Source organism: Varanus komodoensis, unplaced genomic scaffold, assembly GCF_004798865.1.
Source record: "Varanus komodoensis strain SLA01 unplaced genomic scaffold, ASM479886v1 scaffold3, whole genome shotgun sequence".
Taxonomy (NCBI): Eukaryota; Metazoa; Chordata; class Lepidosauria; order Squamata; family Varanidae; genus Varanus; species Varanus komodoensis.
In genome coordinates, this window is record NW_025335761.1 from 34,103,648 (window position 1) to 34,129,820 (window position 26,173).

The 26,173-nt window shown below is 39.6% G+C and overlaps 1 protein-coding gene across 1 annotated transcript in view; it reads right to left on the reverse strand.

Annotated features, from left to right (window-relative positions):
• Positions 1 to 11,313: 11,313 nt before the first annotated feature.
• SEC23A (SEC23 homolog A, COPII coat complex component) overlaps positions 11,314 to 26,173 on the reverse strand; it is a 35,021-nt gene continuing 20,161 nt past the window's right edge. The window contains exons 11-20 of the mRNA XM_044436147.1: positions 25,952 to 26,032; positions 23,211 to 23,300; positions 21,666 to 21,772; positions 20,471 to 20,624; positions 19,754 to 19,831; positions 17,473 to 17,634; positions 16,212 to 16,298; positions 15,026 to 15,181; positions 13,518 to 13,583; positions 11,314 to 12,423 (exon numbers count right to left, since the gene is read on the reverse strand). Of these exons, the coding sequence (XP_044292082.1) occupies positions 12,334 to 12,423; positions 13,518 to 13,583; positions 15,026 to 15,181; positions 16,212 to 16,298; positions 17,473 to 17,634; positions 19,754 to 19,831; positions 20,471 to 20,624; positions 21,666 to 21,772; positions 23,211 to 23,300; positions 25,952 to 26,032 (1,071 nt within the window). The 3' untranslated portion in view covers positions 11,314 to 12,333. The remainder of the gene's footprint in view (positions 12,424 to 13,517; positions 13,584 to 15,025; positions 15,182 to 16,211; positions 16,299 to 17,472; positions 17,635 to 19,753; positions 19,832 to 20,470; positions 20,625 to 21,665; positions 21,773 to 23,210; positions 23,301 to 25,951; positions 26,033 to 26,173) is intronic.

The following is a 26,173-nucleotide window of genomic DNA, read 5'->3' on the forward strand; positions in this document are numbered from 1 at the left end:
AGGTTCTCCATCACTGGCCTAAGGGAACTGGGAATTAGAGGCACTGCTTTGCAGTGGTTCTGTTCTCAGCCCTCAGGTCTGTTGCAGATGGTGATGCTGGCAGGAGAGACTGTTCTGCCAGATGAGGAGGTCAATCAAATTGGGGAACTTGCATCCCCAATATGTACTTGCTGCATTACAGAGGTGATAAAAACCAAACTGAAACATCACATGCTCTAAAATCATGCACAGGACTACTTCCTAGCCTGCCTCACACACGTAGACACAACAAGGGTCCTTGAGGTCAATGGACATAAGATTGCACTCCTGTGACCCAAAGGGACCAGGCCTCTGGAAAAGCAATGACGTTGTCAACATAGTTGATAAAATTAACAAGCTGATTTTATGGTGCTGCACAAATATGTTCCATCACTCTGCTAATTATGTTTCATTACATTATTGTACTGCAGACTCTTTTACAATATTACTAAATACGGCAGACAAGTATTTTGTGACCTCTTGATTAAATTGCACCTCTATATATAGTCAAGCCCCTGAGTTAAGTGGTTCGAGTGTTGGACTGAGACTCAGGAGATCCAGGTTCTAGTCCCCACTCAACAGTGAAGGACACTGGGTAACTTTGGACCAACCAAAGACTCTCATCTTAGCCTACCCCACAGAGTTGTTTTGGAGATAAAATGCAGAGAAGGCGAACCACAGAAGCTGCCTTAAGTCCCTTGTAAGAGGAAGAAAGGTAGGATACAAATGCAATGTAATGCAAAAATAATTGACTATAATATTCTGTTCCCCTGTCTTTCATATCTGCACATCTACCCTTGTGGCTTTCCTCCACACACACACTTTTTAAGAAATGTCTCAGCCTCACAACTACTTGCCTATTTTTTAAACTGGAGATGGTGAAAAGCCACTTACATACATCTTGGTTGCAATGATCAGGTCAAGTCTACTAGTTAAAGGTAGGACTGCACAACAATAACCCACACTCAGAGGATAAGCATGGGTTGAGTGTTGGTTGCTATTGAACCATGAGCTGTGACAACCCAGATTCAGGCTGGACATCAGGGAAAGCTTCCTCACTGTCAGAGCAATACAACAGTGGAACCAGCTGCCTAGAGAGGTGGTGGGCTCTCCCACACCAGAGACATCCAGAAAGAAACTGGACAGCCATCTGAGTGGGGTGGTGTAAATTGGTGTCCTGCAACAGCAGGGGGTTGGACCCGATGGCCTTCATGACCCCTTTCAACTCTACTATTTTATGATTCTGTTGTTGCCCAGACCAGCCATGATATTACCAACCATGGTTGGTTAACCAGAAACAACCCACAGTTCATAACCTACCAACAAATCATAAGCTGTTCATGGCTTAACTTGTTGTTATAGCTGGGTTCAGACAGCATGGCAACCCTGGTTCAACAAAAACCCACATATCACCCGTACTGTGCCCTTAGTGTGGGTTACCTTATTTGAACCAAATCAAACTATGTAAGCACGTAATTCCATTTTTTTCTCCCATTATTATATATACTATATTTATACTTATTGGCAGATTTAAAAACCTATATACATTTGACAATGATTCCATACAAAGAAGGACACTTTATGCACATACAACACCCACAACACACCCAGAAGTTCTTCACTCACTTCAGGAAAGGAGACACTTCTACCAAGGGATGGAATGTTGTTGTCCCTTGTCTTATACAGTAAAGTGAATGGGAAACCTTCTTTAGAAGCTCTATATATACCCAGAGCACACACCTGGACTCTACAGCAGTGGTATCATCTTATCCATTCCAAATTTCCTATTGTGTGGGATGACCATGATCACATAACATCAACTCCTTGATTTAAAACCAGTAAGATACAGGTCATTTTGAAGAACTTTTGGATGCAGTTTCTGGTATAATACGGAAAAATGATCATGGCTGCCTCAGATAAGCCTGAGCTTCGTTCCTCATTGCCCCATTTCCTGCATCATTTCAGAAATGCAACCAAGAGACCAAGCAAAACTCCAGACTTCACAAGTAGCATAATGGATGTTGTGTGCTCTGCACACAGTGTGATTCTGCAGGGTTCAGAGCTCTCCTTTCAACTTTTCACCACTGTAAACAAGCTTTCAAATCTGGCCCTAATTATCTTGCCTTGAGGCTGGTTCCTGTGTTGCTATCTCATTGTTATTGTGCTGATGTTCTTGTCTTCTCCAGACCGTGATTTCTTATCCTCATTTGTGGCCTTGTTATCTGTACATATGATTACTCCATTATGAAACTCCAATTGCCCCAGTGCCATTGCAAATGATCGGCTTGGGAAATGAGATGTAAATTAAGGCTTAATGTAATTAAGCTTGTTTTGCATTGAACAGATGTAACTTCTTTCCATTGTCATATATTTTTCCCATTCTAAGTCATTGTCTTTTTTTCAATTCAATGCATTTATTAAAGTACCATAAGAATTTGTTCAAGTTTCAGTATAATGCTGAACTATGAATTCAATATGGAATACTAGTATTATTGTTTTCATTCCCTGTCCTACATCATCTCAAATATATATACAGCAACCAAACAAAGGATATGTACAGCACATCAACACAGATGTCGATTGTTCTCAGACAACCCCTTTGAAAATACACAAATTAAAATGACATTCTCTAGCATCTAAAAGTTTATTATTCCCTAGCAATGCAATCCTATATTTAAAGTCTAATCTTGCCAAAATCAGGAAAACAAAAGGGAGCACAAGCTTGCACAAGGGAGTTGCAAGCAGACAGTAAGAGAAGCAAAGAAGCATTTTGAGGAGCATGTTGCTAATATCAAAGCAACAGTAAAGAATTATTTAAATATATCAGAAGAAAGTAACCAGCTAGAGAAGTAGCTGAACCATTGAATGATAATAGAATTAAAAGGCCACTAAATGAGAATAAGGAGATTTCAGAGAAGGTGAATGAATTCTTTTCATCTGTCTTCACAACTGAGGATACAGAATACCTATTCCTGAACTTACATATTCAGGAAGTGGATCTGAGGAATTAAGGTAGATAATAGTGACAAAAGAAGGAATTCTCAACCTTATTGACAAACTAAAAGTTAATGAATCACCAGGAGGGGATAGTATCAATCCCAGAGGTCTTGAGGAGCTCAAATATGAAATTGCTAACCTTCTTACAAGTATATTTAATACGTCCCTAATATCATTCTTTGTACTAGAAGACTGGAGAATGGCCAATATAACACCATTTTTTTAAAGGTATTCAAGGGATCAGGAAATTATAAAACAGTTAGCTTAACATCTGTTCTGGGTAAACTACTTGAAAGCACTATTAAAGAGAGAATCAGTAAGCACATAGAGGGACAAGCCCTGCTGAAAAGAATCAACATGGCTTCCACAAGGGGACATGCTGTTTCACTATCAGTTCTTTGAGAAGTCAGTAAACACATAGACAGGGACAATCCAGTTGCCATTGTTTAACTGGAATTCCAAAAGGCTTTTGACAAAGTCCATCACCAAAGGATCCTTAGCAAAGTAAGCAGTCATGGAATTTTTAGTTTGTATTTATTTAAATCCCTGTGGGGTTTTTTCCTTTTAAAAATCTCAAAGTGGCTTACATCTCTGACTGCTTCTCTCAGTTTTATCCCCATAACAACAAACCTTTGAAGTAGGCTAGGCTGAGAGTCTATGACTGGCCCAAAGTGGCTGAATGGAGCCACTAAATGGTTGAATGGAGACTAAAACTCAGATTGCCTTAGTCCCAGTCCCATGCTCTTAACCACCACACCACACTGCTTCTTCTCACTAGGAAGTCCTCTTATGAATCACTCGCTAATTAAAGAATAGAAGACAGAGGGTGGGAATAAACAGCAATTTCTCACAATGGAGAGATGTAACAGTGGAGTCCTGCAGGGCTCTGTACTAGGGCCAATGTTTTTCAACCTATTTATAAATGATCCAGAGTAAGCAGCAAAGTGGCCGGGTTTGCTGATGGCACCAAACTATTTAGAATGGTTAATATCAAAAGAAATTGTGAGTGTAGAGATAGGGCCTGTCTCTGCTCATAGATTTGTCTTATTCTGGGAAGGACACAGAGGAGCAAGAGGGTGCAATAGACTTCGAAGTTTCAAGGTTACCTAGTGAAGTTTCCTCAGACTGGCTTCAATGCTTTACACGTGCAGATGTTTCTTCCACATCTGAAAGAGACTGCTACTCTGATTGCTACTATGCTGTAACCAGTTAATAAAGAAGTACTCTTCTATGGTTTTGTTTTGAGTCTACTGAAAGGGAGGGGGAGGGGGAAGTTACCTGCTCATAGGAATCTTTTCAAACTAGGAGAATGGCCATCAAAATGGCAAACATATTTCAATGTAAGCAAATATAAAGTAATGCATATTGAAAAAAGATCCCAACTTCAAGCGCAGGCTGATGAGAACTAAGCTAGCAGTGACTTATCAAGAAAAGGATCACAGGACTGTGGACAGCTTAATGAAAATGTCTACCCAGTGAGAAGCTGCTGTGAAAAAGGCAAACTCCATGTTAGGCATAATTAGGAAAGAAATTGAAATAAAACTGAAAGATCATACTCCCTTTATACAAATCTATGGTGCAATGATACTTAGAATATTGTATACAGTCCTGGTCACTGCACATGAAAAGGGACATTACTGAGTTGGAAAAAGTGCAGGGAAAGGCAACTAAAATGATAAAAGAGTTGGAGCAACTCCCTTATGAGAAACAATTCCAACTGAGAATGTTTAGCTTAGAAAAAAGCAAGTAAGTGGAGATATGATAGAGTCATTTAAAATACAGCATTGGGAATACACAGCTTGTAGAAAGTGGAGAGGGAGACATTTTTCTCCCAGTCCCATAATAGTAAAGCCCAGGGTCATGTGTGTGACATGAAATCATCTGGGAATACTGTCATTCTACTGAATAATGAACAAGGCCAAATACTTAGCAATGCCATGTCTTTGCTCTCCAACATAGGAGAGCCAGCTTCCTACGCAGGGTTAGCCTCCGGCATTTTGATGCATTGTCTTCATGCACCTTTAAGTTCTATTGCAGCTGATCAGCAGCAAGAGACCTCTTTTCTAAGATGATGACCATGCATCCTACTATAAAGACAACAGTCCTCTGTTTAAAAGGCTGTCAGGGGAGAGTTCTTTATTTGAAGGTCTCCTCTATTTTAAGAACTGTCCAAAGAACTATCTGAAGGGAGAGCAGAGGGCTTTGACCATGCTCATCTGCAACTTAGCACCTTGGATATAGACTGAGCAGCCGCCCAGATCACCTGACCAATATTCTCTCATGGTTGTGTTGCTTTGTGTTTCTATTCAAAGTATAGTAATTATTGCCTCATTTGAACACATATGAATTGGCAAATGCACATTTTAGGTAAATAATGTGACGAGTTTTCTCTTTTTTGGTTACACACAAGGGGCCAACCTGCTCTTTTATACCATCCAGGGTTGGCTTTTCCATGAAACTGGGTGAAGTCCTCACTTCAGGTAGGGGAACAGGAAGAGCAGAGAATGGCAGTGCTCCCCTGCCAGGAGTGCCTGCAGCCACCTCCTCCAGGGCATGGTTCCAGGACCCTGCTGCTCTCCTGCCGGCAGGGGTTTCCAGAGCAGCTGCCCTCTACAAGCCGTATCACTTGAGGAAAAGTGACCTGGCCAAAATGCCTGACTCAGAAGGGGTCCTTCCTCACCACCAAGCGTGAGAATGGTGTCCCAGGATTTTTTTCCCCCATTTCACTCTCTTCCCTCCAAGCCATTGACCAGAATGGGAAGGAATTGCTTATGCCAGTTCCAAGGGTAGCGTAGTGGAGGGGCCTGGTTGGGCACGTGGCAGGTGACTGAGGGCATTTACAGAACCGTCCCTTCTGCTGGCATGCCCTCAGCATGCCCTGCATGGGCACCTACTCCTTGGAACACTGCCAGTGAGCCAACAACAGCAGCCCTTCCCATCAGCACACAAGAGAACCTCCTGTGGTGCACATGCCAACCTGTCAGTCAGCCTCCAGTAGGACAGCACTTTCACTGAATTCTATGGCTCCTCAGTCACCTTCTTGGAGAGCATAGGAAAGATCCCTTTAAAGGGTGTGCAGATTTTGTTAAATCCATTTTGTGGATTATCAAGTATTATTCATTTCATTGGCTGCTTATTCACAGAACCAGATTTTTCCTTTTTTTATTCCATTTAACGAATGCAGAATTGCTTAAGTGTACATTAGTGCAAATCTCTCTCACAAGTGAAAAAACAGTCTGCAGAATCCACAGGACCTGGAGCAAGCTGGTCTGTTGCAGAATTTGATTCAGATTTGGGCTGTACTGAAAGAATAACAAGGGGGCTTCTAATACAGACAGTCCCCTGGTTACAAGCAAGTTCCGTTCCTGAGAAAATGGAAATTCATCTTTAAAATTATATTGTTTTTATATGATTATATGTATTTATTTATTGTTGTAAGCCGCCCCGAGGCTTCGGCGAATGAGGTGGCATAGAAGTTTACTAAATAAATATAAATAAATAATAAAATAAATAAATCGAATTTGTGTAGAAGTTTGAGCATGTAGTCAGCCCTCCACATTTATGGGGATTAGGGGCACAGGACCTCTTTGAAAGTGGAAAAACCACAAATATCCCTAGGCCTTCCAGCAACCCAATCTCACCAGTGCCTCCTCTTTGCAGCAAGGAAATGCCAAAAAGATTTCCCTCTCCAGATGGGTGGGGCAGGAAGGCCAGCTTTGGAGGCCCCTCTCTCTCCCCTTTCACTTCCTCTGTCTCTATGGTGATGCTTATTATTTATTTCTAATTATTGATGTTCTGAGTAGAATGCTTCATGTCATGTTTAAATATATATCACAGAAAGGGTGCAACTCTAGTGACTAAATCTGGTGAATGTAGTTTTCTCCACCTGTAAATTCTACAGAGCAGGCTCATCTGAAGAAATTATCCCTCACCTAATATTCAGGACACAAAGATTTTCCAGAAATACCAATCAAATTGACACCACTGGAGTCAAAAAATGTTGGGTTTTGGAATACAGTGTTTTAAAGTTTACCAGTGCAACATTGCATTCATTTATTAAATTTATAATGCATTGCTTTTTCCTCCAAGAAACTGAAGGTGGCTTGTATGATCCCCCTCTTCTCCATTAAACTCATGACAACCCTGTGAGGTAGGTTGGAGTGAGGGTCAGTGACTCAGTTACCCAGTTAACATAGCCAAGTGGGGAGTAGAACCTATAACTCCTGTGTCCCAGTCTTACTCTATACCACACTGTTCTTCCACTATACCGTATTGCCATTCTCAAAGCAACATTTTCTGATTCCAGTGGTTTTAGATTTATTAATCCAATTTGATTAAAAGGTCTAAAAAAGTTTTGTCAAGTCAAAAAGGTTATAATCCATCAAACTCCAATTCTAGAAAGCTAGCCTTTGTTTTCCCTCATATCACTGAGATTTTGGGATGTAATTCATACACGGTGAAATACCAAATATATCTACAGATTTTCAACTGCATGATGATTTATTCTGTATGCATTAAAATGTGGTTTTCAAGAAAACTGTAAAGTTAACCTTCCAAAATGCAGTGAACACACTCTAGATAGTAATAAAGCTAAAAGAGATGACACACCAAAACACTGCTAATGACTTTAATTATTCATAAATATATGCATTTATTTCTTCATGTTTTAAAGAAGACTGCTGCTCTCTCAACTGCAGTAGAATAGAATATGAACAACTGTACAATAATAATTAAAATCTATGTAACAACCTTCCCTGTTGCCATTAGACTGTTCAGTTCCATCACTGTGAAGCCTTACTCACTGAGAACAGCTTACCTTTGAAAGGTCATCCCTTGATAGAAATGGTTCATAGAAAACCATTGCATTTGTCATCTGGTGAGACAACTACAAAGGAAAGTAAGGAAAATTATATTTCTGGCATTTTAAAATTAAGATGTAGAGCCTGATCACAGATGACAATTTGTTCAAAGCGTGCAGCAATGACTCCAGCAGCATTAGGTATTTGCTTCATCGGAAGGGAATCTGCTGCCCCCTTGAGGCTTAAAAAAAAACTTTTTTCTAAAGAAGTCATTCATGAGGGAAAGAATGGCAAATGGGGGAAAGGACTTCTTAACTGTTTTTCCCCTGGCTGTTTTCTTGTGGAAAATCAACCTCTGTCCCATTCTCCTTCCACTAGAGAAACAGCCAGTGAACGAGGGGGTGAGTCCCTACTGGATGTAAAAGGAGCCAGAGAGGGTGGCTTTCATAGGGAAAATTGTGCAAGGGTTCTTGCTATTGTTTGTATTGCTGAAAAAGATGAAAGGGCAACCAAGATGATCAAGCAAGTCTCCTACGGAATGAGGACAGGTTAGAATGTTTCATCATTAGCCTACGGAATTACGCATAGTGTAGAAAAAGTGGAGTAAGACTCCTTGGAGAAGACAATAATGCTAGGAAAAGTTGAAGGCAGAAGAGAAAGACTGACTATGAAACAGATCACATCCATAAATGAAGGCACAGCCTTCAGATTACAAGAGCTGAGCAGGGCTGTTAAGGATAAAAAAAACTGGAGGGCATGCCAGCTGGAGTTGGAGATGACTTGATGGCATGTAATAACAAAGTGGAAAGGGAGTTATTTTTCTCCCTCTTTCGGAGTATTGCATCCCAGGGTCATAGCATAAAGCTGATCAAGGCCAGATTCAGAACATACACAATTAAACACTCTGCAAAAAGCACACAGTTAAACGTAGAGTTAAACGTAGAATTCACTGTTTCCATAAGATGTAGTGATGGCTACCAAGTAGAACGGAATTAAAAGGGATTACACAAATTTGTAGTGCAGATGGCAATCAGTGGCTACTACTCATAGCAATCCTATGTTAGCTCCAGTATCACAGGCAACCAGCTTCAGTACACCAGTTTCTAAGGAACATGAGCAAGAGGGTGCTGTTGCACTCACATGGGTTGCCCATAAGCAGTTAGTTGTCCACTGTGTAAGCTGAATACTGGGCTAAACTGACCCCTGATCTGATCCAGGATGTTTCACCTTGTTTTCTTGAGGGAATAAAGAAGTCCCTACCCAACATCACTCTTCCCCTTTCAATAGCAGCCCTGGCCGCTGTTTCCTCTGAAGAAAGTCTCTAAAAAGAACAATGAAATTAAGTTTTATTTTTACTTACCTAAAAGCAATTCCAGAGGGACATAAATCTGAGTAAACATGTTTAAGATTTCATTGCAAATCTTTGCCACTGTTCTTTTGAATTTTGTAATCCTTTGAGTAAGAAATTAACCTGGTCTACTCCACAAGTACATGAAGCTGGAGTATTTGAAGTGAGAAGTATTTCATGCCATTGAAATTAATAGAATGTTGCCTACATAAGTATAAAATATCTAACATAAGCTATTGTAGAGTTGGAACAGATAAAGGCAGCAGAAACAAGCAGGCTACTGGAGCAACTCCTCTATAAGGAGAAGCACCAATATTCAGAATTACTCTGTTTTGGGCAGAAAAGCAGCATATTTTCCTGTCAATAAATGGAGGTGTTGTGTATGCCTCGATACCAGATGCAGAAGCGTTTGCTTCATTATTGTTACTGTTTAAAAGCTTCAGAACCTAAGCTCTGAAATAGAGTGGACTGGGTTGGATTCTTACTTCTTTAGGCATGTCCTCTAGGGTCTGAATATACTGTAGTTCAAGCTAAGATGAAAGTAACGGGCAGTAGCTGATTACTCTGGAAATTATTAATCCCTGCCTGTGCTGGAGTTTTCAACAACCCCCTTGCTCCCTTCATCTAGACTGTGGAGAAAGCAGAGAGGGAGAAATCTTCTCCCTCTCATAATACTAGGATGCAGGATCATCCAATGAAGCTGAGTAGCGGGAGACTGACAAAACAAAGTGTTTTTTCACACCATTCATAAATTATGGAATTCACCAGAGGATGTAGCAAACAGGTTTAAAGGGCAGTTAGGCAAATTCATAGGCACTGAAGATAAGGTATTGATTGTCTATTAGTCATGATGGCTATATATGACCTCCAGTATGGAGGAAAGTATGCCTGTCAACATGAGTTGCTGGGGAACATGAGTGAGAGTGTGCTCTTGGGCTCATTTCCTGCTTTTAGGCTTCCCAGGAACATCTGGCTGACTGCAGTGCAAAATGGGGAACTAGACCAAATAGTGTTTCTTCTGATCTATCAGGGTTCTTTTTTTCATAAAGGCCTGACAATATTACTACAGCCATCTAGCAAACTTAGTATCAGTCACCTTGTCTCAAGTTCTATGTATAAAGCAAAAGCCTGCTCACATTATTGATCTGAATCGTTTTACCCTGCTTTTTAGTAGAAAAGGCTCCCAGGGAAACCTACAAACATGCAAAAGAAGACAGATCCTGACTGTATGTTTACAATGTAAAAGACACAACACAAGGAGAAAGGGATGAGGAGGGAAAACTAAAGCAGGCAAACCAGGCACCAGTTCTCATTATGTAGCGTTCTTAAAATGACCAGCTGGAATGGAGGGCCTGATGGAACATTTCAGGAAGGGCCCGTGGCACTGGTCGCTCAACAGAATCAACAGTGGCCCCACATTCTCTCCCTCTGCTACAGCTTCCCTTCAAATTACTTGTTGACATTAATGTACTAGTTTAGCATTCATCCAACACTAACCCTCTGTCTCTCTTCCTTCTGATCACACTGATCTAGGAAAAGAGATAGTAAAATCTTCCACTTTACACATGTACACTGGGGTCAAGCATTAATACCCAATCTCACCGCATAAATAGCCACTAATGGTCCAAGCAGAGGCAGGGTTCAGATTTCATTCAGACTACTACCACAGCTGCCAAGAACATCTTCAAAGGTCACTTCTGTAATGGGGAAATGAACTGAGGGGCTTGTTCGGATGAGGCTGAGCATCAGGGTGGGGAACGTTTAAATTCATATAAGGAATCTATAGATTCAAGGCAGCACAAGTTGGGTACATTCTTTGAGGTACAGGCAAATGTGTATGTGCAGAAAACAGACCTGTCATTTCCACAATCAAAGATGCTAGGTAAGAAACTTGTTTTTTTTTTTTTTGTTTTTTTTTTGGCATTCTAAAGTTGAGATTCATCTCAAGGGCTAAATCAAGAAATTTTCAAGAGTTTTGGAACTTCATGCTGCAGTTTACACTAGTCAGAAGCTGCTTCCTCTTTGCTTGTGAATTTTGATAGTAGAGACCTTTTAGGAGGTTACAGAATGGGTTTCTATTTAATAATCACTTCATTTCCTAAATATTAGCTATCAAAATCACTTGGTATAAAAACAGTTTTAGCAATGCAATAATATGTTCATACATAAAAACTTTATTATTAAAGGCAAATATATTTGTTTTCAAGGAACCAAATCTAAAACTGAGTATTACCAGATTTATTACAATTATGGTATGTACTGTATAACACTGTTTTAACAAGAATTGCAACCTGCATAATTCATAACAAAACAGAAGCAGAGAATAACACAAGCACCACACAATGCCACAACATTATATGGCTATACTAAAAGGCATACTTTACTTGTGGAAATAGACAGCAACATGTTTTTGTTCATGATATTATACAAGTATTGTTCCCTGTCTAGAAGATGGTGACAGGTGTAGAGTTACTTTTTTGCAGTGCTCAGATTGGATAGTGTTTCAACCAACAGTAGCAGTTTCACATTTTGCAAGAGATGATCAGAGTATTATCAAAATGGAAGCTTTGGATGACAATTGACAAATTTCTTGCAATTTTTGCATCTTCTATTAGAAAAGATAGAAAGGATTTCCTACCAAAAACCAAAACAAAAACACTTATTAAACCATTCATGTACAGCTGATTGAAGAAAATAAATATTTTTAGATTTGAAAAAGTTGCATTTATAGCATTTCAAAGTCAGTTTCTTTGTTCATTTCTAGCCAAAAAGAATAAACATGAATATGCCACAAGGCAAATTGTGAAAGCCCAAAGCTGACAATGGACCATCTTTACAATGTTTACTCCATCATTGTAGTGCACACCAGAATAAAGTATTCCACATTAGATAGTACAAAAGCATAATCAATGGACTAAGACAAATTACAATATAATTGTGGCAACCAAAAGGACTTTTCTCTAACTGTATCCCAATTTAATTTACTTTTCAAAACAGTTGTTTGTACTTAGGCCTTTGATAATAAATGCTCTCTCTTGAAAACTACAGTGCTTTATGAAGTTGTTAGGCAGCTTGAGCATATCAGAGCATTCATTTTGCAATTACATAAACAGGAAAATAAAGCTGAAATGTTGTTTCAGCCAGTCAACATCTGTACCACTCCACACCCTTTTAGGCAGCACTTGATACTGCAAGTTTCTTCAAATGGTCCATGAAAACTTGCAGACTGACATCATCTGTAAGAATGGGTGCTCCAGATTCCTGGAAGAGAAGGAAACATTTAGAAAACACTGTATCATATACATTGATTAAGAAAAGCCAAAATCCCACATGATAACATGCATTATGAAAATGAAAGTTATTCAATGGCAAGTTTAACTGATGAAAAGTAACCATTATACTTCCACAGTTTCCTTTCCAAGACTGCAGGCAGCTATATTAGACCAAATATCCATTGTAGTGGCAGCACGGTTAATACGGTAGCCAGTAAAACGCACCATCATAACAATCAAGTTATGATGGGCACAACTATCACCTATTTGTCTCCAGATGTATGCAACTTATAGAGAAGTGGATACCAGCTTTACCTGAAACATGGGAAGGGCTGCATATCACATAAAGTCATTGGTTCATTTAGTTCAGCACAATCTACACTGACTAGAAAAGGTTCTCCAGGGATTCACACAGGAGTCTCTAAGTGCATTTGGCAATGCCAGGATTGGACCTTTAGAATGCAGTCTGAACTATGGCCTGGTTAACATCCATGTGTCCTCCATGAATTCATGTAATCCTGCTTTATGGAAGAGGTCATCAGAATATCCTGATGCAATGAATTCCACACAATGTGCCAGTTCACAAAAGCAAAATAACCTTCCAATAACCACACTGCAATAAGCCCATGGGTTATTGAAGGTTGTTTCCCTCTCCATCTGCCCAGGTTTGGATGGAACAACAAGTCAATATTTAGATGACATTTACAAAAATCCCTCCCCCCCCCACACACACACACATCCAGAATGTACCATGATTTAAATAAGCCACTGTGACTTACTTCGATCATACAAACTAGATCATCATTTAAGCTTTTGGTTGTCTCCATTATTTTAGTTACATTGACAAAGATGATAGCCTACTACTTTTAATACAGTATAACTGTTTGCTACAGAACATTTCCATATTTGCATATTTTAAGTAGCTGAAAGGCTCTGCACATATCAAAAATCTCATAAAAGGAAACCCCAATATTTCCAGACTATGCATGAAAAATATTTATCACCGAGGGTTATCTAGATAGTAAGCTATAAAAGTAGAGTTTATCATACAATTTTGTTTGGGTTAATCCTATTGAAGCTTACCTGTCCCCAGGCATACATATTATTATGTGTCTGAGAAGGATTTACTTTAGAAAGCAGAAAACGGGCCTTTAAACAAAACAAAACATAAAAGATTATTTAATAAGCAATTATTAAAATCACCATTTACATCACAACATGAAAAGGATGATCTTCATACAACCTGGCAAGTGCAGGCTCACATGAGGTACCTGTTAAGTAGCCTGCAGGCGAGGAACGCCAACTTTTATTTTTCAAAGCTTACATTTTATTAAGCTTGAAAAAAATGAAAATACTAAGTGAACAGCAGTCAACAACACTGCCTATGAACTTCAATTGATTATGCTACGCTAGCAGGACTGACTGCCAACAAACAGGAAACTAGTATTGCCTAAAATAATCCCAGAAATGAACCCAAACACTTGCTTCCAGGACAGGTGAGCAGAGTTCCCTTCTGCAAGCTCCACTGAGATGTTCTGTTCCAAAAACGAGCGTTTGGGCTTGTTTCCTGTTGCCCTGGGTGCACTGGTGCTCAGTTCCCATGGTATGTGGGCAGCGAATGTAAATACTGTCCAAATGTGGCTAAAATTTCTCTATGTCAGTGTTTCCGGTCAACATATGAAGATTATACCTTCTCCCCTGCAGAAAAACATGAATTACTGAATATGTACCACAATATATTTCTGAACTGAACCTTCTGTGCTGATCACACCACCTACCTCTATGAGACTGGTAGTATGTTCATGCAAGAAAATCCTTGAGTCCCAATTACAGTACACCACCATTGTAATTATCAAAGCAAACTAATGTTGCCAGCTCAAAGGGGTGGCATATCAATATCCAAAGTTGTACAATAAAATAAAATCATAAATGTTATAAACCAGAGAATCTTTCGCTGTTTTATTTTAATGACATGCGTTTACTCATTTAACATTATTTTCATGTTTTTATTGGATACTTTGTATTTTAAGGCAAATTGTAATCCATTTTATGAAGCTTTTTACTCTGACTGTAAATCTACTAAAGAAAAAAAAAGGCCACATAATTGTGTTACCATACGTGACATCTTTACCCATGTTCCTTTAATACCAAAGAACAAGGGATATATGTGAATATATCTTACTCATAAGTTCATATGTACTACTACTGTAATTTAACAGCTGAACAGCTTGCTAAGTTGCAGTGTTACTATTCAACATCCCAAGCAAGTGCATCCCAAGCAACATCTCAAGCAAGTGCAGCAGTCTGGGAAACATGACTGAGTGTACAGTACACTGGACTGGCAGCCTTTGCAGACAGGGCAATGGGAAGCACACCAGAAAAGAGTGAGCAGTTTGGATCCAAGAACATATTAAGGCAGCTTAAAATTATACCCACAGGGGTGCACATTTACTAGCATGCCAGATGTTTAGTCATAATCCATACCCCTTTCCATTACATGAAATAAGTGCTTATCCCTGCAGGGCCAGCTACTGCTGTAGCCTTCTGCATTTATCAACATGGCTACATAAACCGAAGCAACAGTAATTTACCTGGCTACCTCCATGCTCTGTATCAATGTACCGTGGCATTGGGAACCTGGAATGAAGAATTTCTTGTGCATCATCTGATGGAGCCTGGAGCAAGTGACGGAAGTTTTCATATTCTGGCATGTCCTGATAGCCTGATTTGCGCCATTGAGCTATGGTCTATATAGCAATAATTTAAAACACACCATTTCATTCATTCAAGCAACACACTTTACAGAATAGGCTTTTAGTGCAAAACTATGAGACATTTCAGTGAGTCAGGCACTCATTGAAACTTTCAGCAGTGATTTACCATCAGTTACACTACTGTAATTACATGTCATCAATTACAAAATTCCATTTTCTCCTGAATAGCACACAATATTTTCATACATTTCAAGCAATAGTTCTATTTGGTCTCAGTGTTCAATGCACCTCTTTTCCATTATGCATCATGCATAGTTCCAGTGTCTTTTGTGGAATTATGGAATAGTACATAGTCATAGAATTGTATATTTAGAACTATATGTGTTAACTCAAGTAAGTTAAAATGGTTCAAGAATGTGTTTACTGACACCAGCCATTTCCTCCACAACCATCATCAGGTAGCAATCTATTGGGCCCTCATTTTATAAGGTTCATGCATATAAGCACTTCCACAGAGTATCAATGTTCAGCACAGGTAGACAACCTGTGGCCCTAGTCCAAATTTCATGTAGTCTTCAACCTAATTCAAAAGCCTTCTGAAAGCATCAGCCCTCTGGTAAGAGAGGTCTGTCCCTTCCCCATTAGCCTGCAAGGCAGGGAGGAAGAGAAAGGAAGAGGGCTACAACCCTATCTATTTTTGGTTCTGTGTTGGCTTCAGCCTCACTTACTGTCACCATGCAGACACTGACAGAGACTGTAGGCCTGTAGCCCTTAACATAACAGAGGTTGCCCACTCATGATGTGCAGTGAAGGCCCCAACAGATTTTCAAGATAAACACCCTGACCACTATCTGAAAAGGTTTTGTAAGGAGTACTATGCATACAGTTGGTCTTCTGAGCCCCCATATTGCATAAGTAACTGTAGGAAGACAAACTTCTCATAAAACTGCATACAACTTAGTCTCTCGTATAGTGCTATTTGTAGGTATTTGGAGTTTGGCCATTATTCTCAATAGATATGTATAAAGACTACAATAGAGAAACAAAAGTGACTTGATCTTACCTCTCCATGATAAATAAGGATCTGGAAAAATGTATCCATGAGAAGAATGCGATCAGGCAAAATACTGCTGCTGTCCAAAAGAACAGGCTAACATAAAGGAAGAATAGCGTCTTAACTTCATATGCAGAATGAAAAGATCCAATTATTTTTTAAAGACTCGGATGTGCCTGGTACTATAGGAAATAATCTACCATTTAGAAAAGAATAGGAGTCAAATTTTCCTGTACTGCAGCTCAAATGTGACCCCTACAGACAAGCTTCAATAAACAGGCTAGCCATAGAGCTTATGGCATGCCAGGTTACTCCCAACCACAAAGCTGCAAAGGTGCATGGGATGGTCTGAACAATTGTGTGATTATCTCCACCATCTCCCATTCCAGTGCTGGCTGAGAACTGTTTGGCAGCTGCATGGTGAAGGCACATGGAACTGAAGCAGAATTCTACTTTGGAACAAAAAGGACAGATGACGGAAGCATTGCATACTGGTGTCTGAAAGCAACCCCTGAGGCTTCAGACAGAAGCACCCTCTTCCTCACCATGACCCACATAAATACACATTCCTTTCCAAATGATAAGGAAGACATCTGACAGGTGGAGGTGCTGAAAGTTACAGTTTTTGTTTTAGCCGCTAAGGTCAACCCAAAGTTGTAGATCCTTGCCTATAAGCCTGCATTCTCAGTTTGAATTGAGAATGCTGCTTCAAAACTTAAATTATATTCTAGAAAACAATTATGAAAAAAAGTGCACAAGTATTTTCCTCTTTTATTTGCCTTTCCCTTTTCATCTTTCTCAAATGGCTTCACTTTTGATATAGAAGTTGTATCTAATAGCTCTCTAAGAGGAAAGCCCGTACAGATGATCCTTCTTTTGCCTTATCCTGCTGCTAGCCCCCTGGTAAACCCAAAAACCCAAAAGAACTGGGAGTTCTTTTTGTGATGTTGTAATGTGGTGGGAGGATGAATTAAAACTGGGTGGAGGAATCTTGGTCCAGTGGGAGCTCTGCTGATGCAAAAAGCCACTGCCCTATTTGAAGGGCCAAGAGCCCAAATCTGACTAACTTCTGGAATCAACAATAAAAATGCTTGGGCTGGTATTTGTTTGAACTGAACACATGTGAGATTGTTTTACAGTCTGTGCTTTAGGGGTTTTGGTTACGTGTTTAACATATGCCACCAGCTGACATAAAGCCCTTGTGACAGAACAAGGTACAAGCAGAACAAGAATATGCAAAATCATTCACTGTCTTTCTTCATTGCCATACCTCTGGGGGTCCATTGAAAGAATAGGCGTAGAGGATTGGCTGAATCATTATAAGTGACTGAGTCAGATCTTGGCGCATGAAGTTATGGCGATAATAGGAACTTTCATCAGGACTGTTGTTGAACACTTGCAAGAAAGGGGATCTTCTTAAATGGAACATAAACTGCAAAACAAAGCAAGTCCAACACCTCTGAGGAAACAACTGTTTTTGACAAGTTAAACATCTATATACCTACTATTAAGCATCCAATTCAAATAAATATGTCAGTATTCACTAGCATATTTTCTGAAGGACACTTTTTCTTTTAAAAAGCTGTTTTCTGCTTTAAAATTGTGCTTTTTTCATTGGCATGAATTTGATATGATAATCCACATTCAGATTAAGCTATCCCAAGTATAGTTAATTATAAATCACTATGACTCAATATACAAAGCATCTTACAGTCATAAAGTTGATCCTTATACACTATGGCACCTTTGAACTTTTAGAGCTCAATAAAACAATCTTCTAAGACATTTTACAACCATTTTCAAGAGATGTATTTAATGAGAGATCTATTTTGCCATTCTAGTCTAATTCTTAAAATCTTATTTTGTAAGTTAACTTTTGCAGCTATTCCTCAGAGATATTTCTGTGCACAGCTGTGACCATTCCCCACCTCCTGCCCACCAAAATAAATAAATAAATCCCCAGTGGGCTTTTGGGCACAAACATTACGTTTTGTTCCCTTTCCCCCAAAATAGTCCTCCTAGCTTTGTTCACCAAAGGTCCTCTACACAATTTTAGCAATCCCACTTGTCCCCTCAGGGTCTCACAACACAGTCTACCCTACTGGTGGACAAATAGTTGATTCAGACTTCAGATATTGCTGGATTTCAACTAACAGCACTTTCTTGACTATCGGCCAAAATGGCAGAGCCATCTGAGAGTCCAAAGTATCTGGAAACCTACCTTCTGCCTACCCTGGTCTACTCCACTCAGCAAGGCCTTCTAATCTTTCTGTTGCATGGGGGAAGCAAGCACTGAAAAGATTGTTATGAAAAAACAGAGGGGAATTCTATTTCTACAAGAACAGCTTTCATATGTTTACATCTAGATCCAAAACTATATCTCAAAGATGTGGGTCACCATGCCAATATATATTTATACTAAAAACCCATTGTGGGTCCAACAACCCCTAGAACACTCTGTAGGAATTGGCCCAGGTTAATATAACACAACAATCCACTACAGCAATTTACCCATGATGGATTGCTGGGTCTTGTGAACCCAGTCATTGCAATATAGAGATGAAAATGCATAAAATAAACTATTAAACTGTAAGCACCCTTTTTTAAAATGCCAGACCTTGAAAAAAGACAAAGGCAACCTGCACTAGTTGTGAAGCAACACCAAGCATATTCTGGCTTCCTCTGCACTGGCACAGAACAAAAATGGCATCTATACTTTAAAAACACACAGCTTGAAACCTGAAAAGGATATCCATTAAAAGGATAAGCTGAGAAAGATCATGCAATTTGTTATGTCATTTAGCCTCATAAATCTGAGTATATTAGTTTGCATGTTTACAAACTTCTATCCCATTCTTCTTTCCATCAAGGAAACTCAAGTCATATTACAATAAAACAAGGATTAAAATTAAACTTACAGAATACTTAATATAAAATGTTCCCTATTTCAATTCCTTCAATTCAATTCACGCTTTATGTGGGGCTGCCCTTGAAGACACTCCAGATACTTCAGATGGTTCAAAATAGAGCTGCCAGGATGCTTTTGGGGACTGGGCGTTATTCTCATATAATCTCAGTCCTCTATCAGCTCCATTGGCTTCCCATCGAAGTTCGGGCTCAATTCAAGGTGCTAGTTATTACCTATAAAGCCCTAAACAGCTTGGGACCAGGATACCTAAAGGAACACCTTTTTCCCTATTTGCCCTCCGCCCCCTGAGATCAGCAACAGAAGCCCTCCTCTGGGAACCCTCTGTGAAAGATGTTAGGAGACAGAGTACCCAGAGGAGGGCCTTCTCTGTGGTGGCTCCCCAAATATGGAATGCGCTCCCCAGAGAGGTCCGCCTGGCACTGTCATTATATGCTTTTCAGTGCCAGGTTAAGACCTTTTTATTTAATCAATATTTTAATATGTTTTAATATTGAATTTTATTATTGTATTTTATTAACTTGCAGCCAGAGTAGGTTGTCAATTTATTTATGCTGTTAGCCGTCCAGAGACATTAGTAATTGGACGGCATACAAATTTTATAAATAAATAAAATACTACTCACCTGTGGGTAAAGGGAGAAGGTTTCTGAAAATCTGAAGGAGCTTGGATCATCTTTGTGATAATCTCCAAATTTCTGACACTGTTAAATAAAAAAAATCTACATTTTCAGTGTGATATTTCTGATACTATTGTGACATTTTCATAAATATATATTTGCTTGTTTAGGAGTACAGGGATTTGATCCAGATTAGATTCCCTGGGCCCATTTGCATTGGAAATAACATTTTCATTGGTCCTAGTCCACGGGAGATTTTGAGTGACAACTTAGAAAGAGAAAGCTAGTAGGATCACTTTCTATGAGAGGTCCTGGGAGAAATCTGCCTGTGAGTAGCAGTTCCCTCACTGAAAGTTTCATTCCAACCTACGGAGTGCCTATAAGAGCTTCTAGATATTAGCAAGACTATCTCAATTTCTACTTCAGACATGAACTCCTAACAGTGCTACCACAGAAAGCTCCAGCAAATCCACTGACTTTTTGAAGAGGCTTTCCCAGGGAACTGCTGAAATACTGTGATCATGAGAAAAGGGGCTCGGTGTACAAGGTCACTAAGACACTGCATACATTTAGGCATGACATTGTCTAGTTCTGTTATTCCTCCCGTTCCCCACCGATAAGGAAAGCATCAGAGAACCCAAGTACAATTGCAGGGGATATAACAACACTGAACCAACTGAAGCCTAGAAAAGAAACAGATTTAAAGCATTTCTAATGACTTACCAATCTGATAAGCTGTCTGTCCAGCCACCTAAGAACATCAGGTCCTTCCTCTGTCTCAGCCCTGTATACTGCTAGCCTGGCCATAAGAATGGCAGCTGCCTCCTGGTCGAAAGAAGCAGCAATGTTTTGAATCTGTGTCTGAGCATCTGCCCAACTGCAAAAGAAAAGCAATTAGTTTGCCACACAATTGGCCAGAAAGGAGCAGATACACAACAGTTTAACAATGGACAGTTCTAATCCATTGTTGCTTCCCTAAGGCTTGAAATGTCAAAACAAAACACCACAAAGTATACAGAAAATGCATTCTACAGCAATTATAAAAAATAGCTTAAATCCAATTTGAACATTATTCCAAAAGAGGCCTTACAGAATCATGATCAACTAATGCTTCCCCAAAGGAAGGAAAGTGAGTTACTGCATTCCACAGCACCCCACACACCCCACAGCTATTTTAAAATATCAGACATGTGAAATATGATTATGCATTTCACATAATACATTGCTTGGCTCAATATGCAAGCAATATTTCTCAAATTCAAGCATGGCAACATGCCACACAGGAATGTGGCTCCTGACACACAGGTGCACACACCAGTGGGGTCTCACACTATACCATTAAAGGAAAAATAAAAGGGCTGGGGGAAGGTTGAAAAAAATGACTGTTAGTACTGCAGACCACTAAAATGGTCAAATTTAACTTGGTTGCAAACAAGCTAAATTTAACCCTTGCAACATTCTATAGTGCTACAGAACAGTTTGCCATGATATTTCAATGGTAAAATGGTATTCAAATCGATTAATTAATTCAGAGTGCTGCATGAAGGGCCTACCCCTGCTTTTTGGAAGCTTTCCAGTCCCAGCAAAACCTAAAGGGCTGGATTCAGTAGTGGCATTGCACTAGCTCACACAAGAAAGGGCATCAGACTGCTTGCTCCATTCCTCTGCATTTTCTCTGGTTGTATTCTAGGGGGATTCCCAATCAGCAAAAAGAGCTTTTTAGGGGCATAATAGGCTTCAACAGTTAGGGGAAATTGGCAAAAACAAAGTGACCCACCCTAGGAAAGCAGGAGTGCTTACCACTAGTGCAATGACACCACTGGATAAAACCAAAAGTGTTTATTCTCAGTGCAATGCTGTTACTTAACACAAATATCACATAGATTTCTAGACTGACATATCAGACATAAAGGCTTACTTCCGGGCAATAGTGGTTACTCTAATACGTCTCTGTCCACTTGAATGCTGATACTGAGTCACAAACTGGATGGCACCCCGTCCACCCTGTGGAATGGGAGCATTGTGCTGTTTTGAAGAGAGAAAACAAACTGATTAAATGAAATAATACCACAAGAATATTAAATAGTATGAACACCATGCTAGGATCCCCATCAATACCACAATCTTTTCTAAAATTAGGATTTTTCTGCCAGAAACTACTTTAATAAATGTATCAATTTATTAAATTTACTATTTTATAAATATAATAATGTCTGTTACCATATTTACCAGCATAAAAGACAACATTTGAAACTGAAAATAGCAAAGCAAAAATCAGGGGTCATCTTATATGCCTGACATATGATAAACACTAGAAAAACAGTCCAAAATAATGACCTCTCTTATACACAAGTCACCTTATAGACCAGTATATTTGAAAAATGTAGTTCAGACAGTATATGGAAAATGTAGCACAGTTATTTCCCATTCTTTATCTATAGTTTAATCCAAACTTTCCCGGCCCAGAGTACTTTAATGGAAAAAATAATTCAAATTTAAAAAGCTGAAATCAAGCCAGGTACAAATCAGCGTCACACCCTACCCTAGAGTAGGTGGGACACAATAGTAAGATCTAACTTTTATACAGCAACTTAGAGAGCCAAAGTGCTTCACTAAATGATCTTCAACAGCCCTGTAATGTAAAAAAGTATTATCTTCCTCATTTGAGTGATGGGGGGGGGTGGCGCTTTGCTGGCTTATCGAAGGACACCCACTGACTATAAAGCACAGATGAGATAAACCAGGGTCTTCCTGGACTGCTGCATGGTGTCTTCAGGTATGGCATACTACATTACAACTCATAATTCAGCAGAGGAACACTATAATTTGATTTTTCCCCCTCAAATAATTCAGCATGACCACTTCATTCACCGAACCCGTTGAAGAAAACACATTTATAGACTCAAGCATCGCTTCCTTTAAATCTAATTTTAATATTGATTTATATGTACAGTTACTCTTGAGAAGTTCCCAGTCAGGCTAAAAAAAGTGAAGCAATCCTTCGGGGCATCCCTTTTTTGCAATGCGCTAAAAGTCAAAACATAGCATTGCATTCTTCATAAATTGTTATTAGATTTATTTAAGGATATAAATGCTTTGAAACAATGACAAATTAATGGTATAATGATACTGAAAATAGCACAATTACCCTATCTTTCTGTAAATTCAAGATGTGCCAGTTCTTCTCTCATGAACAATTTATTAATAATGTACAAATTAAAAAATACAACACTGGAAAGTGTGGCATGAAAATCACAGCTGAACACATTTCTAAGTCTTCTGATATCTGTCACAGTTGTATTCTCATAACAATGCTCATGAAACAAGCCAAGGCATTGTAACTGACCATTATCTATCTTCACATGCAATGGCAGCAAAATATAGAAGTTCTTAAAGTTGAGAAAACACCAGGTGGTTATATTTTCCCTGCTTAAAGCATGCTCTTACATTTTTTTTCTCTTACCTGATTAACCACCTCAAAGTACAACGCTAGAGTTGTTGTGGGGCTGAGTCCACAAATCTTCCACTGACATGTACCTCCTGTTCCTATCTCCTGTAATAAGATTGCAAATGATGCTTCAATAAAGAATATAGCTTACTACACACTAATACAGTTGTTGTGGACCATTAAATCCCTAAGGCAGTTATTTAGATAAAACAAAGTTATATATCTGTTATAGATTCTCCATTGCTCTCTCTACTGAAACAACACAATCGGCTACAACTACAGATGAGTAACTTCAAAACAGTAAAAACAGAAACTAGTGAAGATTTCGTCGTTAAAATCCTGTAAGACAAGAAGTCCTATAAAGATTCCATGAGATTAGCTGTGTTACAACTTGATCCAATATATGTTTATTCTGAAACCAGCCCCAAGTAAGAACACCTACAATTGCACCATGGATCTGCGACAGAAAAGGCAACAGATTTCTGAAGCACTTTAAAGACTAAAAACAACTAATATAGCTTGGATTAGTAAAGAGATCAGTTCATAAAATGCATGAAGGGGTTTCCTATGCTGCCAAGATTTACTAGCACACATCTCAAGAAAAGCAGAATGAATGGGGCAAGACTACACTGGTGTTGAAGCCAAGAGGCACCCTAAGAGTATGAATCAAAAGCCCAAACTCTAGGTGCTTATCCTAATTTTATCCTCTAGAGCTTCTTACTCTTCACAACTTTAGAATTTATATGCAACATATGTGTGCCTATATTACAGGGGCATAGAAACTCTGGCATACTCCCATCTTTCCTGCACAGCCGCTTGGGGATCCCGGAACAAGCCCTTTCGAGACCCCCACTGCTTTGTTAACTCTGATTTTAAGTAACAGAGAAGACTCCCTTGCTGGCGCACCTGAGCAGCAGAACCTCCACTATTATCGCCAATCTCAGATCAAAGACAGCAGCAAAAGAATAAGCAGCAGCAGCATGGGGATGCACCCATACCAAGGAACGCAGCCATGTTCCCATGCCCATAATCCCCACAGCTAACTCCAGCCTAAGACTGGAGAGAACAGCTGGAACAAGGAGCAGCCAATGCTGGGAGTCACTCATGCCAGGAAGAGTGACCATTCTCCCCAAACATTGACAAGACCACTTCAGTTTAACCTGCCCCCATCCCTTTCCCGTAACAGGGGAAAGAGGCAGAGCACACAAAAACAGGAGAGGCAGGAGTAGTCTGGCTCAGCTGCACTGTGTGAGGGAGGGGCTTCCCTAACTGGAAAAGCCCACATGCAGCAAAACCTTTTATCTTGCTCATCCTCCAGGGTGTAAGTCCTACCTGGCACTTGGGCCAGAAAGCAAATCATGTCAGGACAGCGTGACTGTACCCATAGATGCCAGAAGTATGGTCAAACACACTTCCTGGATAATATAATAGGGGTTTAGTGCAATTGCTATGATACAATGCACAGTAATGCTTAGTCACAGACTAACCAGTTAGAAAATAGCAGGAACTAGGGGTTGTTTATGCAAGACACAGAAGGACTAAACACAGCAGCAACCCCAAGGAGAGGTTGCACTGGGCACTGCACCACCATTAACTCCACCATTCCCGACCTGCTATGCCTTTAAAAACAACCAAGCCTCCAGAGGCTTCTCTAGACACCTGGTCACTGCTGCTGCTACATTACCACACTGTTGCTCCTGGCAACACAACAGCTTCAGATTCTGAACTGCATGTGTGTGAACTCCCATACATGCATGAATGCCACCTAGCATCAGGCAGTACTAGCACCCATCATTAAGAGGGGAAAAGAAAAAATAGGCTGAGTTGTCCAATCAGAGATAACCTCTGCAAGGGAACAGGCATTCTGGGTAAAGATGAGGCACCCAGGATCCAGCATGTTGCTTCAGCCTCTCTTCACAGAGGTGAGAGCAGCTGAAGCTCTAATTCCATTACTGATATGACATTATTTAATCTGTGTGTGTATGTATGCATACCCTAGGCAGTTTATCCTCTACGATTTGTCCATATGAATGAGGCGGGTGCCTTTCCATGCATGTTTGTGTAATCAAAGTTTCAGTATGTTTTACGAAGTGTTTCTGCTATGGATATACAAAGGCATGGATTTTGGGAATGCTTTCAGAACTGGTTCCTTTATTCCAGAGGCTGATGTTATGTGTGGCTGTGAGAATATTATATATTTTAACTATCATTGTTATTATGACTGTGTGCACCCATCACCTTAAGGTCACTCGATTCTCTGTGGAATGGAATATATTGTTGGAACAAGACAATGTGGGTGCAAAGAAGTACCTTCTCCGACTTCTCTTTCAGGTTTTGGGTCTTCGTTCTCCCTCCCTGTGATACTGGTTGCCCACTGTTGGGGATTCAAGGGCTGCTCTCCTACTCATAACCCCTTGGTTCCACCTCTGCTGACCTGCCCTCCACCCCATTAGTCAGACTGGTCACCAGCCTCCCAGCCGCAAGACAATAACAGTAAGCCAGCCTGCCAACATTTCCATAATTCATTGGTAAGACAGTCTGAAGTACAAAGATCACAAATTATTTTTAAAATTGTATATTTAAAAATGGCAACATATTGCTAATAAACTTTATACAAGATTTTAACAGGGTCAAATTATTCCAGTCATATGACCAATGGCATCATTCCCATAGCATTTCATGGGTGGAAAGTGGTGAAGGAACAGGTTTATGATCAAGCAGTAAAATCTAAGTAATCTGCAGGTTAATCAACTTACATTTTCTGATACACAAGGTCCTTTGGAATTGAGAGATACACATGGTCCAATAGCTCCAGATATCTTTATTTCTCTTGATGTCTAGACAGATTACAGGGCAAAACAAAAAAATATTATCTTTTGTATTTTCCTGCAGAATGTGGTACACTCTTATAGTTTATCAGTCAACACACCTGCTTTACTAGTAACAGAAACACTAAGAGTATCTTGGAAAAATGAAGA